The sequence below is a fragment of the Pteropus alecto genome, unplaced genomic scaffold (assembly GCF_000325575.1).
Source record: "Pteropus alecto unplaced genomic scaffold, ASM32557v1 scaffold121, whole genome shotgun sequence".
In the NCBI taxonomy this organism is placed as follows: domain Eukaryota; kingdom Metazoa; phylum Chordata; class Mammalia; order Chiroptera; family Pteropodidae; genus Pteropus; species Pteropus alecto.
This window is the reverse complement of record NW_006434369.1, coordinates 9154490-9168578: the sequence shown is the minus strand read 5'-3', so window position 1 is coordinate 9168578 and position 14089 is coordinate 9154490. Positions and strand designations below refer to the sequence as shown.

The 14089-nt window shown below is 40.4% G+C and overlaps 1 protein-coding gene across 1 annotated transcript; it reads left to right on the top strand.

Annotated features, from left to right (window-relative positions):
* Positions 1-235: 235 nt before the first annotated feature.
* On the top strand, positions 236-7344 carry EDN1 (endothelin 1). Its single transcript, XM_006909261.3, has 5 exons — positions 236-796; positions 2402-2573; positions 4003-4161; positions 4532-4645; positions 6121-7344. Exons 1-5 carry the CDS (start codon positions 733-735, stop codon positions 6221-6223), a joined length of 612 nt encoding a protein of 203 aa, XP_006909323.1. The 5' UTR covers positions 236-732; the 3' UTR covers positions 6224-7344.
* The last annotated feature ends 6745 nt before the right edge of the window (positions 7345-14089 follow it).

Below are 14089 nucleotides of genomic sequence, written 5' to 3'. Positions count from 1 at the left end.
CGACACTAAGGAATCAGAGAGACATAAAAGGAAAATGAAGTGAACAACAATTTAAAAAAAATTCCCCGCACACAACAATACAATCTATTTAAACTGTAGCTCATACTTTTCATACCAATGGTATGACTTTTCTGGAGTCCTTCTGATTCTTGAACTCTGGGGCTGGCAGCTTGCAAAGGGGAAGCAGACTCCAGCGCTGCACGGGCAGGTTTACCAAAGGTCTCCAATGGGTATTTTCTTTTTCTTAGCCCTGCCCCTGAATTGTCAGACGGCGGGCGTCTGCCTCTGAAGTTAGCAGTGATTTCCTTTAGAGCCTGGCCTTATCTCCGGCTGCACGTTGCCTGTTGGTGACTAATAACACAATAACATTGTCTGGAGCTGGAATAAAGTCGGAGCTGTTTACCCCCACTCTATAGGGGTTCAATATAAAAAGCAGGCGGAGAGCTGTCCAAGTCAGACGCACTTCTGCATCTGCGCTGGGGCGACTGCCGCGAGGGTCCTCCGGGTCTCTGCTGCTGTCCCCGCACGCCACCGCCTCGTGCGTCTTCAGACCGCTCCCACCGCTATCTCTCCTGGCAGAAACTTCTTTTTCTCCCCATTAAAGAACATTTAGACTGAAAGATCACTTTGAGATCAGCATAACCAGAAGCGCTTTGAGGGAACTGAAGCTGCCTTTCTTCTTCTTCCTTCGGGTTTAGTTTGCAGGGGAGGAATTTTGATCCCTTTTTCAGAATGGATTATTTCCCCATGATTTTCTCTCTGCTGTTTGTGGCTTTCCAAGGAGCTCCAGAAACAGGTAGGCACGTTGATTTATAAATATATGAATGTTAATGTCTTCTTAGCCACCTTAATGCTTTTCTTGCTTCTGTTTTTCTCCTGCTTTTTACTGCTGCAGCTCAGATATCTAGTGTCTGCGAATTATTGCTCAAAGCTACTTAAGTTTTATAGCGGGGAAAAAAAAATTCCTCTATGGAAAACAATTACTCCTATAGCATTAAAATAACACTATTGTTATTGTATAGTGTATTTCCTTGGCTTTTAACAATATAACTTAAGAAACATAAAGCCAAAATGAATTTAGCCAAATGTATATCTGCAATGTAAGTTTTCATACAGGTAATAGGATGTATAGGAACGTATATCTTATTCAAATACTATTTTAATAGTGCGTTAATATGTAAAATATTTAAACATTTCAGCTTGAAGACAAGGAATTTTATTCAAGTCATTCAAGCAATATTCAAGCAGTAAAATCACCTGCAGAACAGTCTGTTGAATAACCCCCGCAGGCGGTTTCAGGGTGAAGCAGATGTTTTCTTTAAAATTTGTCATTATTGACTTTAGGTTTCTTTTGGCAGATTTTTGGCATCCAAAACAATATGAGCTCTATTTTCAGTTTTATTCACCTGTCTTGGGAGGGGAGCTGGGATAAATCTTGGCTGCTTAAGGATTTAGATAGGACATGTGCATCTGCCTGGTTCTCCCTTCTAGGGTCAACGCACTTTTTTTGTCTTTTCATGACCCTGACTAAAGAGAAAGGATGTCAAGGGAATGAAAATCCTGGAATGTGTCTGATCATTTGAAATGTACAAAATTGGGCAGATGAGCTGCATGGCTAACTTGTCAGGAAGAAGAGCCGGTGCAGCAGCACGGAGGGGGGAGGAGGCGACCCCACACGTGCCAGGCTGTGCGGGCGATTCTGAATTCAACATCCACAGAATGTTGACTAGGTCCCCTGAGCTTCTGCTCAGCTTCACCTTAGGTCAGTGGTTTCTGTGGAGCTGATGGCCTGGAATGAATATTGGAAAGCTGATTTCTCTTCTTTCCTTCCAGTCATCTCCCCAAAGCTCTTGACCTCTACCTAATTCCAAGGGGGTATATATCATCTGGGCTACTCCCTGCCCTACACAAAGTGTGAAGTGGTGGGTACTCTCCTAAATGGAAAGACATCTTACGTGGGGAAGTGGCTCTGAACCTAGGAAGAGGCGATGTGATTAACTTAATTTTAGATTTTTTTGGTCCTCAGCCAATTTTTAGCCACTAAAAGTTGTGCTGCCCTACTGAGTTCCATGCAGAAGGTGACCTAGATTCTAATAGGCAACACTTCCAAGCATTTTCTTGAGGGCTGCCTCAAGGGGGCTGGTAAGTCCCTCTCCAGGTGGTTGTTTCCTCTGCTCTTGTGTAATCTCTCTGAAGCTGATAAGGCAGTGGGGGTAAAGGTGAAGTCATGTTAAGGAGAAACAAAGTAAAGAGCCCTTTTCCTCCGTGTTTCTTGCTGAAGGCAGGCTGTATGCTTCCTCTGCTTTTATTTGGTCTGCTACATCCAATGTCAATCCTGTGATCCAATGTACCTCTGGCTTCTGAGGAGACATCCCCACTGACCTGCTCTTTCTCTCCCCAGCTGTTTTGGGTGCCGAGCTCAGCACCGGGGCCAATGATGGAGGAGAGAAGCCCTTCCCCAGTGCCCCCTGGCGGCCCCGCCGCTGCTCCAAGCGCTGCTCTTGCTCTTCCTTGATGGATAAAGAGTGTGTCTACTTTTGCCACCTGGACATCATCTGGGTCAACACTCCCGAGTGAGTCTCTAGAGGGCATTGTAACTCTAGTCATTCCTTAGCTCTGGCTTCACCAGAGACCGGACCCCAGTAACTCTGGTTACTTTTCAGGGAAGCCCCTCATTTGGATTCTGGAAGTAGCATTTCTGCCAACAGGGTAGTGCCTCATTGGGTGGGGACAGTGTCCTTCCATTCCTGAAAAGAACAAGACAGCTTGGTTCTTAGCAACAGAAGAAAGGGTCTTCTGAGACACTGTGGGTCAGACTATTCATGCCAAGGTAGATGGAAAGAGCTGATGGCAAGTGGCTGCCACACATTTTGAGGATAAAATTTAAGTGTGAGGCCTTGGGGGAATGTTTTCTCAGTGGGATCTGTCCCCGTTTAGGGAATAAGTTGCCGAGATCATTTGGCTTCTGATGGGAGGGTAGAGACTTAAGAGGCAGAAGGGATTATAAATTTATAATCCAATCCCTTCATTTTACTTATAGAAAAACTAAGACCCAAAAGGTTGAAGTCACTTGTGTGGGTATGGGCTGTGGCAATGCTAAACCTCGAACCTGGATGTGCTGAGTCTTCTGTACTTTTCCTTTAGAAAAGCCCATCTCAGGACAGCAATAGAAACACAGTCCGTAGACTTCCTTTCTGCCTCCAAAGTGAAGAAAGCACTTTCTCCCTCTCTGCCCTGAAAACTAGTTCACCCATCAGCAGTCATAAACAAAAACTTGTTTATTGTGCCTGCAGTTTCCCAGTATGGCGAGGGATGACCAAAATCCAAACAAAATAAAATCAAATCAAACAAAAGCCACCACGAGCCTAATACTTAGTAAGGTGACTCTTCCAAGGGGAGAACTTTGTTTCTTAGGTGGGAATCAAAACAGACACATTGGAAGTTCCTGGAGAGCATTCTGGCAACAAGTCCTTCTGTAGTCATATTACCAAACTGCAGGAGACACGCAAACATGGGCATAGTAGGTCTTCTTCCGCCCCCTCAGAGGGCACTTCTAGTATTATCGTATGACTCGAATTGAGAATAGGTGTTCCAAATCTTGTAGGTTATGATTTTGCATGGTTTTGAAGTCCCTCTTTTCCCTTTCCCCATAGCTGTTAACTAAATAGAATGTTAGAAAAGGAAAAAATATGAAACAGTCACCAAAACAGAGATGTCATGATTTGGTATAAAAAACAATGCTGCTAGTGTCAAGAGAAGAAATTGAACTTAGTTAAGAGTGGAAATGGAATTTCATTGAATTGGAGAAACTGGTTTCTCCTGGTCGGGTACTCAGGGCCATTGACAGGCATGTGATCCTGACTCTACTCTCCTAAGTTTCTCTACCAGACACCCTGTGGTGAGCTCCTGGAGTCCAAATGGAATAAGTGTGCCCCATAGAATGTATCATTTTGATGACTGTTGATTATGCTAATATATTTTATTCCTTTCTTTTGATAATAGGCACATTGTTCCATATGGACTTGGAAGCCCTTCTAGGTCCAAGCGATCCTTAAAGGATTTATTTCCTACAAAAACAACAGACCACAGGAATAGATGCCAATGTGCTAGCCAAAAAGACAAGAAGTGCTGGAAGTTTTGCCAAGCAGGAAAAGAACTCAGGTGAGTAGAAACACCATTGCTTTCGAAAAGTTTTGTGGCCTCCTGATCTTCTTCCTATTATAATGCTGCTAATAAGAGGCACAAACTTCCACTTATAAGATAAATAAGCCATAGGGATGTATTGTATAGCACAGGGAATATATCAATAATGTCATAATAACTCTGCATATTGACAGACGAATACCAGACTTATCGTGGTGATTACATCATAAGATATATAAATATTGACTTACTATGTCGTACATCCGAAACTAATATAATATTGTATGCCAACTACACTTTAATATTTTTTAAAAGAGATTAACAGAGATATTGAGAGCAACTGAAGATACCATTTCTGAAATGTTTTTTCCCATGCATATTTTAACAGGGACCAAGACACTGTGGAGAAAGGCTGGAATGACCATAAGAAAGGAAAAGACTGTTCTAAGTTTGGAAGGAAGTGTATTCATCAGCAGCTGGTAGAAGGAAGAAAAATAAGAAGGTAAGAGGCCCACAAGAACGTCGAGCCCCCATCACCGACGCTAATAGTTTGCTCTCCCCAGTCATTCTCGAGATCTTCATATTCTATAGATTAAAAAGAGCAAAGGAATCCCTGCCAAATACTTTTTTGAAGACCTTAAATGCAGAGTGCTGCCCACTTTGGTGATCTTTAGCACATATTCTCAGTACGAAGGGAGATTTTTCACAAACAATATATATTTAGAGACACCGTTGTCATTTGCTCATATCCAGTCTTTGCCCCTCTGAGTTAACATATTTACCACTTTCCCTGAGAAATTAAAAATCATTTCAGGGAGAAGTCTTTTTTTTTTTTTTTTTTTTTTTTTGAATCAAAGTGTCATGTTTGATCAAGTTCTTCAAAATGTAGTAGTTATTCAAATGGCCAAAGGGAAAATAAAGTCATTAGGTAGGGTTGGTGAGAGTTAGAACATGCTGTTTTTTGGGTTTATTTATTTATTTCAAATAGAGAAGTGCATTTGGTGGAGAGCCAATGCCATTCCCAAAAGCTCTATTGTTATCTAGTTAGTCATGAGCTGGGGCAGAGAAGGGGTCTGGATTAGGCAATACCATAGGGTTGCTTTGAGCAGCTCCACAGTGATGACCCTTCCCAGTCCTAAGCATTTTGGAATTCACGACCTAGAGGGAGGAAGCCTGCTGTCAGCTTTGTTATATGTTCTACTTTTCCCTATCTTGGTCTGTGGAAACTTTTCCTAGAAATTCAGTGGCAAGAAGTTTTATAATCTAAATATTCTGTGTACAGGCCTGGCCTTCACGAACAACTTCTGAGTTGTTTACCACTAAAGTGTGGGACATCCTCAGCTGGCTGTGGCATCATACCTGCCATTGCAATTTCCATATTTATGATCTCAGGCCACTGATGCTCCCCCAGATTTCAAGATTACATAAATCACAAGTTTTGAACTGACTTGGAATATTTTTTCCCTACTAGTTTCTGTTATAGCAACTATTAAATCAGTTACAGTTCTTCCCTCTTTCTCCTGCAAAAAGAAAACATTAAACCTGCAAAAAAAAAAAAAAAGTTTTTTTTTTTTTTTTTTCAATTGCCATACAACATTTGCTTTGGGCCAATGCATACACCTCCTCTCTTTTATTTCTTTCCTAGTAAGGTGGTGGGGGTGGGATGGGGCTACAGAAGAAAAGAAAATATATCTAGTTTGCATTAAAATTGTACTTTAAAATTGTATTTAATGACCAATTCCCTTTAAATATTACCATATCACCCTTCTTCTCAGCCCTCCCCATTCTAGGTATAAAAAACAGGCTTCATTTTCACTTGAGGTTAGCAAAGGGTAGCACACTATTGCTGTTGGCGGTGAAAGTTTAGGAACCAGACTTAGATTTGTTTGTGCCAGACTCTAATTTTAGATGTTTCTTTTGCCCAGGAGTGATATTTTAAAAAAATAACATTTGTTTTCTCTTGTCTCGTTTTAATAGGTTGGAGGCCATCAGCAACAGCATCAAAACATCTTTTCGTATTGCAAAGCCGAAAACTGAACTCTACAGAGAGAAGAAAGTGAACCACAACCGAACACACTGATTACAGACCGTCCGGTCTGAAGCCATCTCCTCCGCAGAGAGAGCTGTGCTGTGCGGCTGACTGCACTCTCTCCACACTGGCTGGGATCAGAGCAAAAGCATCCTTCTTGCTTAGACTATTTCTTGTTCCAGACTGGCAAAGGACCAGCATCCTCCTCCTAAACATTCCAAGAACGATTAAGGAGTCCCCCAACCCTTTTTCATTTGCTTTCATCAGTGGTAACTGCTTTCCTCTCTCCTCCTTTGGGGTGACAATGGACCACTCAGAGAAAGCAGAGAGACACAATGACTTGCAAATTATGGTGGCATCCTTCACAGGGAGGAGAGGAGACTCCACGTGCTGCAGGTGGGGTTCCTGAAGAGGGTATGAAGGGAGTCTTTGTGTCTCACTCAGGCGCCTGGCACATTTCAGGGAGAAATTGTAAAGTCCATGCTAAGGTTTGCTAAGGAATGCACAAATTGAAAACATACTCTAGTAAAAGAAAAAAAGACTTTTTAAAAAAAATTCATAAATGCAAAACTGAAACTGTTACTACTGTAAATCGGGATATGTTTCATAAATATGAGTCTACCTCACCTGTATTGCACTCTGACAGAAGTATTTCCCCACCTTTAATTATTTGCCTCCCAAATTCTTCTCTTTCCTATTATCCCCTCCCCTGAAACCTCCATACTAAATCCTAGCCTCATTGAAATCTGGTCTAAAATGTCAGTAGTAGATATAACATTTTCATGGTAATCTACTAGCTCTGATCCATAAGAAAAGAAGATAATTGAATCAAGAGATTCCCTTACCTTGATTTTTTGGAAACACAATGGTATGGGGTTGTTTATGAAAGACATTGAAGAGTAAATGTTGGTTATGCTTTAAAGCAGTAAAATTACTGTTCTTTATATAACTGGCGAATGGAAGAGGTTGGATTAAATTTTGATGTACTTATTTTTTTATAGATATTTATATTCAATTTATTCCTTATATTTACCATGTTGAATATATGTCTGGGCAGGCCATATTGGTCTATGTATTTTTTAAAATGTATTTCTGAATGAAATTGAGAAAATGCTTTGTTTTGCCTGTCAAGGTAATAACTTTAGAAAATAAATATTTTTTTCCCTACTATACTGATTTTGAATCATTTCTGAAATTCTTAAGAAGTGGGCCAATGGTAAGAATTATGAAGGGGAAAGATGATTAAAGATGGTTTCTTAGAAAGGTGACAATCAGAAGGAGACTAGTTTTTGCTAATTAGAAATAGACTTTGATCTATACCTTAAAATTTGCCTTTAGATTTCATTAAGGTAAAAACAAAATCAAAACCAGCTTTAACCCCTCTTTCTTTCCTTGCATAGCAGCCTTCTGTTTCCTCTTCACCTAAAAACTCTCCAGGGACTTCATCCATTAGCTTTGCTTAGGCTATTATACAGTCTCCAACAGTTTAAGTGGATGGTGTGGTGAGAGGTGCTTTCTCCATATTAATTGACTGAAGGAAGCAATGGCAAAGCAACCTTCCAAAATATGCCCAATTGTACACAGTTCCATACCAGAGTAGCTTTGAGAAAACACCCTGCTCAGAGCAAGTTAAAGGCCTCTAATGGCTTTTCATTTGCTCTGATTAAGAATTTTGTTTATTCAGGGGCACTGAATACCTTCAGTCCTTCATGGTAGCCCAGGACTGGACACATGCCCGTGGAGGTAGAGGTACTAAATGCTGATTCTGAGTGTCCTGCGTCACAGCACTGCCCTCCTCTCTGCTTTGCTTTGCTGGCCTTGCTGAATCATTGGGGAGAGCAGAATTATAAATGGTTGTTACCAACAGAAGCCCATAAGAGCTTGATCAGCTTCTGAGAATCTTCACCACTCTTCTTTAATGGTGTTTGAAAGAATGTCTGGCATTCAACAAATATTAGCTCACAGTGATCACTGCTGTCCAAACAGTGACACGTCTGAAAGATGTTAAATAACAGCCTTCAGGTGTGCTTCGTCAGTGTCCTGGGCAGAGTTTCTATCTTTACTGGCATTGTTTTTCATCTTTCACTTTTTTTTTTCTTTTAAAGGACAGTCCAGCATCTTTGGGTAATTACTTATAAAGCTCACTTTATCTAGCAAACTGTTTCTCAGTGTGCAGCTCTCAAGGGGTCTAAGAAGTTTTGCCCACAATGACAAGTGGCTTACATTTAGCCACTTTTCAATCTTTAGCGACCATTCAATCTCCCTGCATCGTGAGTTTCCTCATCTGTTAAGGGGCTGCGTGGGAGGGGGAGGAGGGAGGAGGCATTTCTCTATATTCATCAAGAAAGACCCTGAGATCGCATGAAGAAGTTGCTGTGGCTCGGAAGAGTGAAGGGCTAAGTTTGGAGGATGTGGGTCTAATACATTTAAGAGGGAGTTGGGATGGGAAGAAGTCTCTGAGTAAAAAGAATAACAAAGCAAACAAGGATAAAATTGTCTTCCTCGTCTTCTTTTTTTTTTTTTTTTGGATAATTTGCACCTTTAAATCCTCTTTCCCCATGCTTCCTGCTTCATGCTTGAATAACTGGAAAGAAAGTAAAGCCCACTTTCCTGGAGCAAGAGAGTCAGTAGTAAAATAAGCTGGAAGATTCATAGGAAATGAATATTTTTCAAGTGTGTACAGGTAAGATTCAATAGTATTCAAAGCCCAAGCCAGCTTGAGGGGTGGAAAGATAGGATGGTGTGCCACACTTCCCATAATCTTTTTTCTAGAAAAAGCGTTGTTTTGGCAATCTCATTTACGACAGATTTTTCTCTTCACACTAATGGCCTGGCAAAGCTTTGATCTCAGGACTCCAAGGACCAGAGGATCCTGGATAGGGAGTGGTGACTTTTGGTGGAAGGAAAGGAGTCCACACTTGGATACATCATTTTTTCCCCCTCCAGGGAATGGCTTCTTTTGTGATGGAAACCATTGGCTTTAATTTAGCCTGTGCTTCCTGAAATCCTCAGATTTTATGTACTAAGTAGAGTTCTCAGTACTCAAGGAATTACGCTAAGCCAGAGCTCCCTTAGGAAGGTCCTTGGTAACCTTAAGAAAGAGCAATCTTTTGTCTTTCCAGGTGAGAAAGCCAAAGCCCAGAGAGGGAAGTGACCTACCTAAGGTAACACAGCAGGCATCTCTGAGCCTGAAGACAGATGTTTCACCCAGAGGCACCTGGAGGTCAGTGGAGACAGACATCCTTAATAGAGGATTCAGGGTGGTAAAGGCAAAATCATTCTTTCTGAAAACTTTGCCTTCCAGCTTCACAGATCATAGTTGCCAGATCCAGCCTCATAGGATGAAAGGGAAGAAAGGCAGGGGAAGAAAATAAGGGATATAAAGAGGCATACAAATCTCATGGCATCATGCAGTAAATTTTTATAGGATGAAATGGAAAATAGCCAGGAACTTTTAATTATTAAGCTATTTTAGAGTTTAATTACCAAATAATCTTTAGACTATATGACTGAAGAGGAATTCTCTTGGTTCGTTCATTTACTCTATAGTGCAAGGCAGTGTTTTTTAATTCTGCGTCTAAAGTCTTAAAAAATGCTTATTTTTAAGCCCAAGTTTGCAACATGTAAAACATTGTTTTCAGGCCCATGTTCTCAATGGAGTTCTTTCTACCTTGGCTTCCTTTCACCTTTGCACTCACAGTTCTGGGGTCCTAGGTCTGGAACTTAGGATATATCTACTGCAAATAAATGCTGTTGTCCTCATAATCTTATGATTTAACAGCAGCCCCTCACCTTTGTAGATAACTACATTTCCCATAGCCTTTTCACATGCCTTCTCTCATTTGACCCTTTCTCCCAATAATCTTTTTGGGATGTTGGGGCCATAATTTTATACCCATTGGACAGCTGAGGAAAACAAATGTACTGAATGAGTAAGTGACTTGTCCAGACTCCTCCATCAGGCAAATAGCACTACTGGAACTCAGGACTCCTGATCCTTTCCCTTAAACTGCCCCAGAACAGAGAGGACAGCACTGGCCTCGAAACTTGGATAAATGTAGATTATTTCCATTTTCCAGTGAGCTATGAGTGGAATTAACTTTTTATTACTCTCTCAGGATTATCAATGATCCATATGTGCTTTAAGCCTTAGACACGAATATTTCTTCCAGTTGTACAGTATGTGTTTTCTCCAACATCTTTACTATGCCAACATGTGGTTGGCAGAAAAGTCACTATTTACAAGGCCTACCTCCAAATCTGGCACCATGGAGTGCTTCATTGACAACTACCAGCAATAGATCCAACACAGGGGAGGAAATTGTAGTGACAAATGTGATGGCTGAGGCCCTCTGGAGAATAATCAGAGAAAGATCTAGGGCTGGGGCCATTGGGTAATCAAGAGAGAAGGGCCCAGGCCTTGGGGACACTGAAAGATGGAAATATGGGTTTCCAAGCAAGACTGCTCGCAGCTCTGAGAGCAGCAGCACATCAGGAATCTGACATGCAATTTTGCTGGTTTGGAGTCTTTTTGTGTTTCTGTATTTTTTTTTTTTTCTGTATCTTTTTTTCGTATTCTGAGTCATTCCAGGCCTCCGCTCTAAACTGCTATGGAAGTATCCAGGGATGAAATTTGTAATATTAAGCTACTGCTGGCATGGCACGGGCACAAACCAATTGGAATAGACAGGAACAGAGACATGGGACAGGTTCCTGGTGGCCCCCGGCTGGGCCAGATGTTAAACCTCCAGGCACAACGTTAGATTAGGGAAGGTCCAGTAGTCCGGGAAAGGGGTTGGCAGCCACTGTAGAATTTCTAGTCTTCTTGTCGCTATGGCTATTTACTAAAGAGAACAAAAGTATTTCGATATTTTCAAAACTGAAATAGTCTCACTGATATATGCCCCTGTGTATGTCAGACTTGGAATCATCAAAACTCTTTTTCACTTAGTAAATTATTATCCTCTTTACATTTTCACTGAGTGGGATCACATTGTCTCCATGCCTGAGGAAGTTTAACACCAAATCTTTAAGTTCATGTACCTTTGTCGTCCTGCTACGTTGTCATCCCTCCACATTGTTCTTCTCACTCTCCATGTTCCCCTCGCTCATGCTTGATCTCCTTTGGTAGAAGTGGAACTATCCGAAGGTATTCTTTGTCTTCTTGGAAGTTTTTAGCAAAGCAATTTTGTGGTCGCCAAATCTGATGTTTGCCTTAGACCAGGACTTGCTAGTGTCCCAGATCTGTTCCCGGATTGTCATAAAAAATAAATTGCTTGTAAGGTTGGGTCTTAACCTCTTAGGTCAACTCTGAATGGTGAAAAGGTGGCCAGATTATTTATTATTAAAACTGGGACACCTTTGATAGTGCTTGGTGAGTACCTTACAATTAGCATAGGGCCACGGTCTGTCATGGGCAAACTGGGACATATTATCACCCTTGAACAGTATAAGCCTTGAAGCAGATTAGAATTTCAGAACCACCTTGGTCTCTTAGAGATAACCTGAACATGGGCCCATTGAGTTTAAGCAGACTCAATGTTTATATCTCTTTGTCTGCAGACCAGGCTAAGGCAGAAGATATTCGCCTTCTTGAGTGCCTCTGGCATTGAGGAGAAATGTAAAACTTGGCATGTCCAAGTTTTGAACACAGAGCTTTAGATATAATAGGTCAATGAGTTAATAGATATGCAGACGAGTTTCAGAGTTCTGTAAGTCAGAGGTGAGGGTGATAATTCCCGGGCCAGAATGAGACTAGACCACAGAAGGTTTATAAGATTCACTTAAAGGGGTCTCTTTGGAGAGTTTGTGTAGCTGAAATATTTCTTCAGACTCCACCCTGGTGGTAATTATTTGTCACAATGAGGTGGTTCTCTTTATTTCTCTTTACTCCAATCCATCCTGCATATCACCACATAATAATAATCTTCCCCAAATGCTTCAATCATAATTTCAGTGAATGCAGAGGTAGAAAGAACTTAAAAACAATTCATTATCTCCCCATCTCAAAACTATCTTTCATTGACATTCTCTGCTTATAAAAAAAAGAATATTGTCTACTGAGACAAGGCATATTAGAGAAGGACTAGATTGAAAAGAAAGGCTGGAAAGTATTATAATTTTACTGTTGGACATGCTGAGTTTTACATTTTTAATATGAATATCTTCAAACATATCCAACATTTGAGAGAATAGTATAATAAACCCAATATACCTATAATACAGTTTTGACAGTTGTCAAGATATGATTGATATTGTTTCACTTTTACCCACACTCTGCTCACCCCCACTGGATTACTTTGAAGCTAATCTCAGGTATCATTGTCATGTCATCTGTAAATATTTCAGTAGGGATATAATGAATTCGATATGCTTGTTCAACCAAGTCCCCACAGAGGCCCCAATAGTCAGGTTTAGTTATCAGGGACACTGAGTCAGGAAGCAGGGAGAAAAACTGGAAACGTTAGTTTGAAGGATTATAGTCAGATATTGAAGGAAGCTGGAAAGATCGAAAATCTGATAAGGATTGACAATTTGGGAAAGTAACGGGAGCCTGTCTAATTTACAGATAGGTACCCAAACTGATTTTTCCATAGTTGGAGAGTAAGTCAATAAAATAGCCACCAGAGAAGATAAAGTTTGCATATGTATCAGTTCTCCACAATTTAAAAAGATACCTAAGATAGCTCAAAGACAATGAACTGGGCTAGAATCTGAACCTGGAAGAGTGTGCTATATGACATATAGTTTTCCATTAAAACACAAAATTTCTCTCTACACTTACCCCACTATTGATCAAAGATAACCTCAAAAAAAAAAAAAGATTATTCTTGATCCTGAAATAAGGCTAGTTTAATTAAATTTTGCATAGTTATTTAGATAGGTATAACAACAGTGGTAGTTTACTACACAGACCATTTTAAGTTTACTTTTGGAAATATTCATAGGGAATTTTATATTGGACTTTTAAAGAAGTCTCTTGAGGCTATGGAGTCAAGCTGAGAACTCACTACCTGATTTCACCTGTAATAGCTATAAATTTGAGGAGATTCCTCTTGAGATTTCCCAAATATCCTGATTCATGTGCCTGCTGAGAAGTCACCTTACTTACTCACCTGTACGGCTGGTAAACTGGAGATCAGGCCTGTTTGCCCACGAGAACCTTGTAAGCTTTGGCTCTATAAAGCCAATCTTAATTCCTTAAAAGAGCTAATTACATCTGATTAAATGAGCATCATTCTCAAATATGACATTCCAGGCAAAGCTTGGTTGCATAACCCATATTTTCAATTATGTCATGGTAATGAAAAGGACAGATTCTTATTGAACCTATGCAGCAATATTGCTATGAAAATAAAAATACTCAGCAAGAACTTATGAATTCTGGAGGACTCAGACAGATGAATAAGGTATCACTTACAAATGTTTCATTTCAGTTTACAAAAGCAGAGTCTACTTAATCACCAGTTATAGATACCTCAAGAGGAAAAAGAAAGGACTTTCTTATATATCCAAAAAATAGAATATTAGAACAACCATATTCCCAACAAAAACCATCATCGTTTCTCATCTGCTTATTCAGTCTTATGTAATTAAATCTTGTTCTGCTCAATCTGGAGTTAGTAATATCATGAACCCATCTGTTTCTCAACTAGAGTTCTAGAAATCCCAACACAGTCCACTGTATGATCTCCAAGTCATTTAAGTGATGCCACCAGAACTCTGTACCTAAAAGTACTTGGCATAGTCTTTTTTTACAAGGCTCTGAGTCAGAACTTCTATGTTGAAAGTGAACTCTTCATTTCAGCTACAAGATTCAGCTACAAGCCAGAGTGTAGCTGATTGCAAGAGCCTCCAGGGAAGCATTAGACTAAAATAAAAATCCACCTGTAGATGACTCTCTGTGATTAACTTGTT

What these genes read in the sequence shown, in the direction of transcription:
- EDN1 (XM_006909261.3), top strand. Translation starts at nt 733, where the DNA reads ATGGATTATTTCCCCATGATTTTCTCTCTGCTGTTTGTGGCTTTCCAA. An exon ending in ATCTGGGTCAACACTCCCGA is followed by an intron (nt 2,574 to 4,002) that starts GTGAGTCTCTAG and finishes TTTTGATAATAG; the next exon opens with GCACATTGTTCCATATGGAC. An exon ending in CAAGCAGGAAAAGAACTCAG is followed by an intron (nt 4,162 to 4,531) that starts GTGAGTAGAAAC and finishes ATATTTTAACAG; the next exon opens with GGACCAAGACACTGTGGAGA.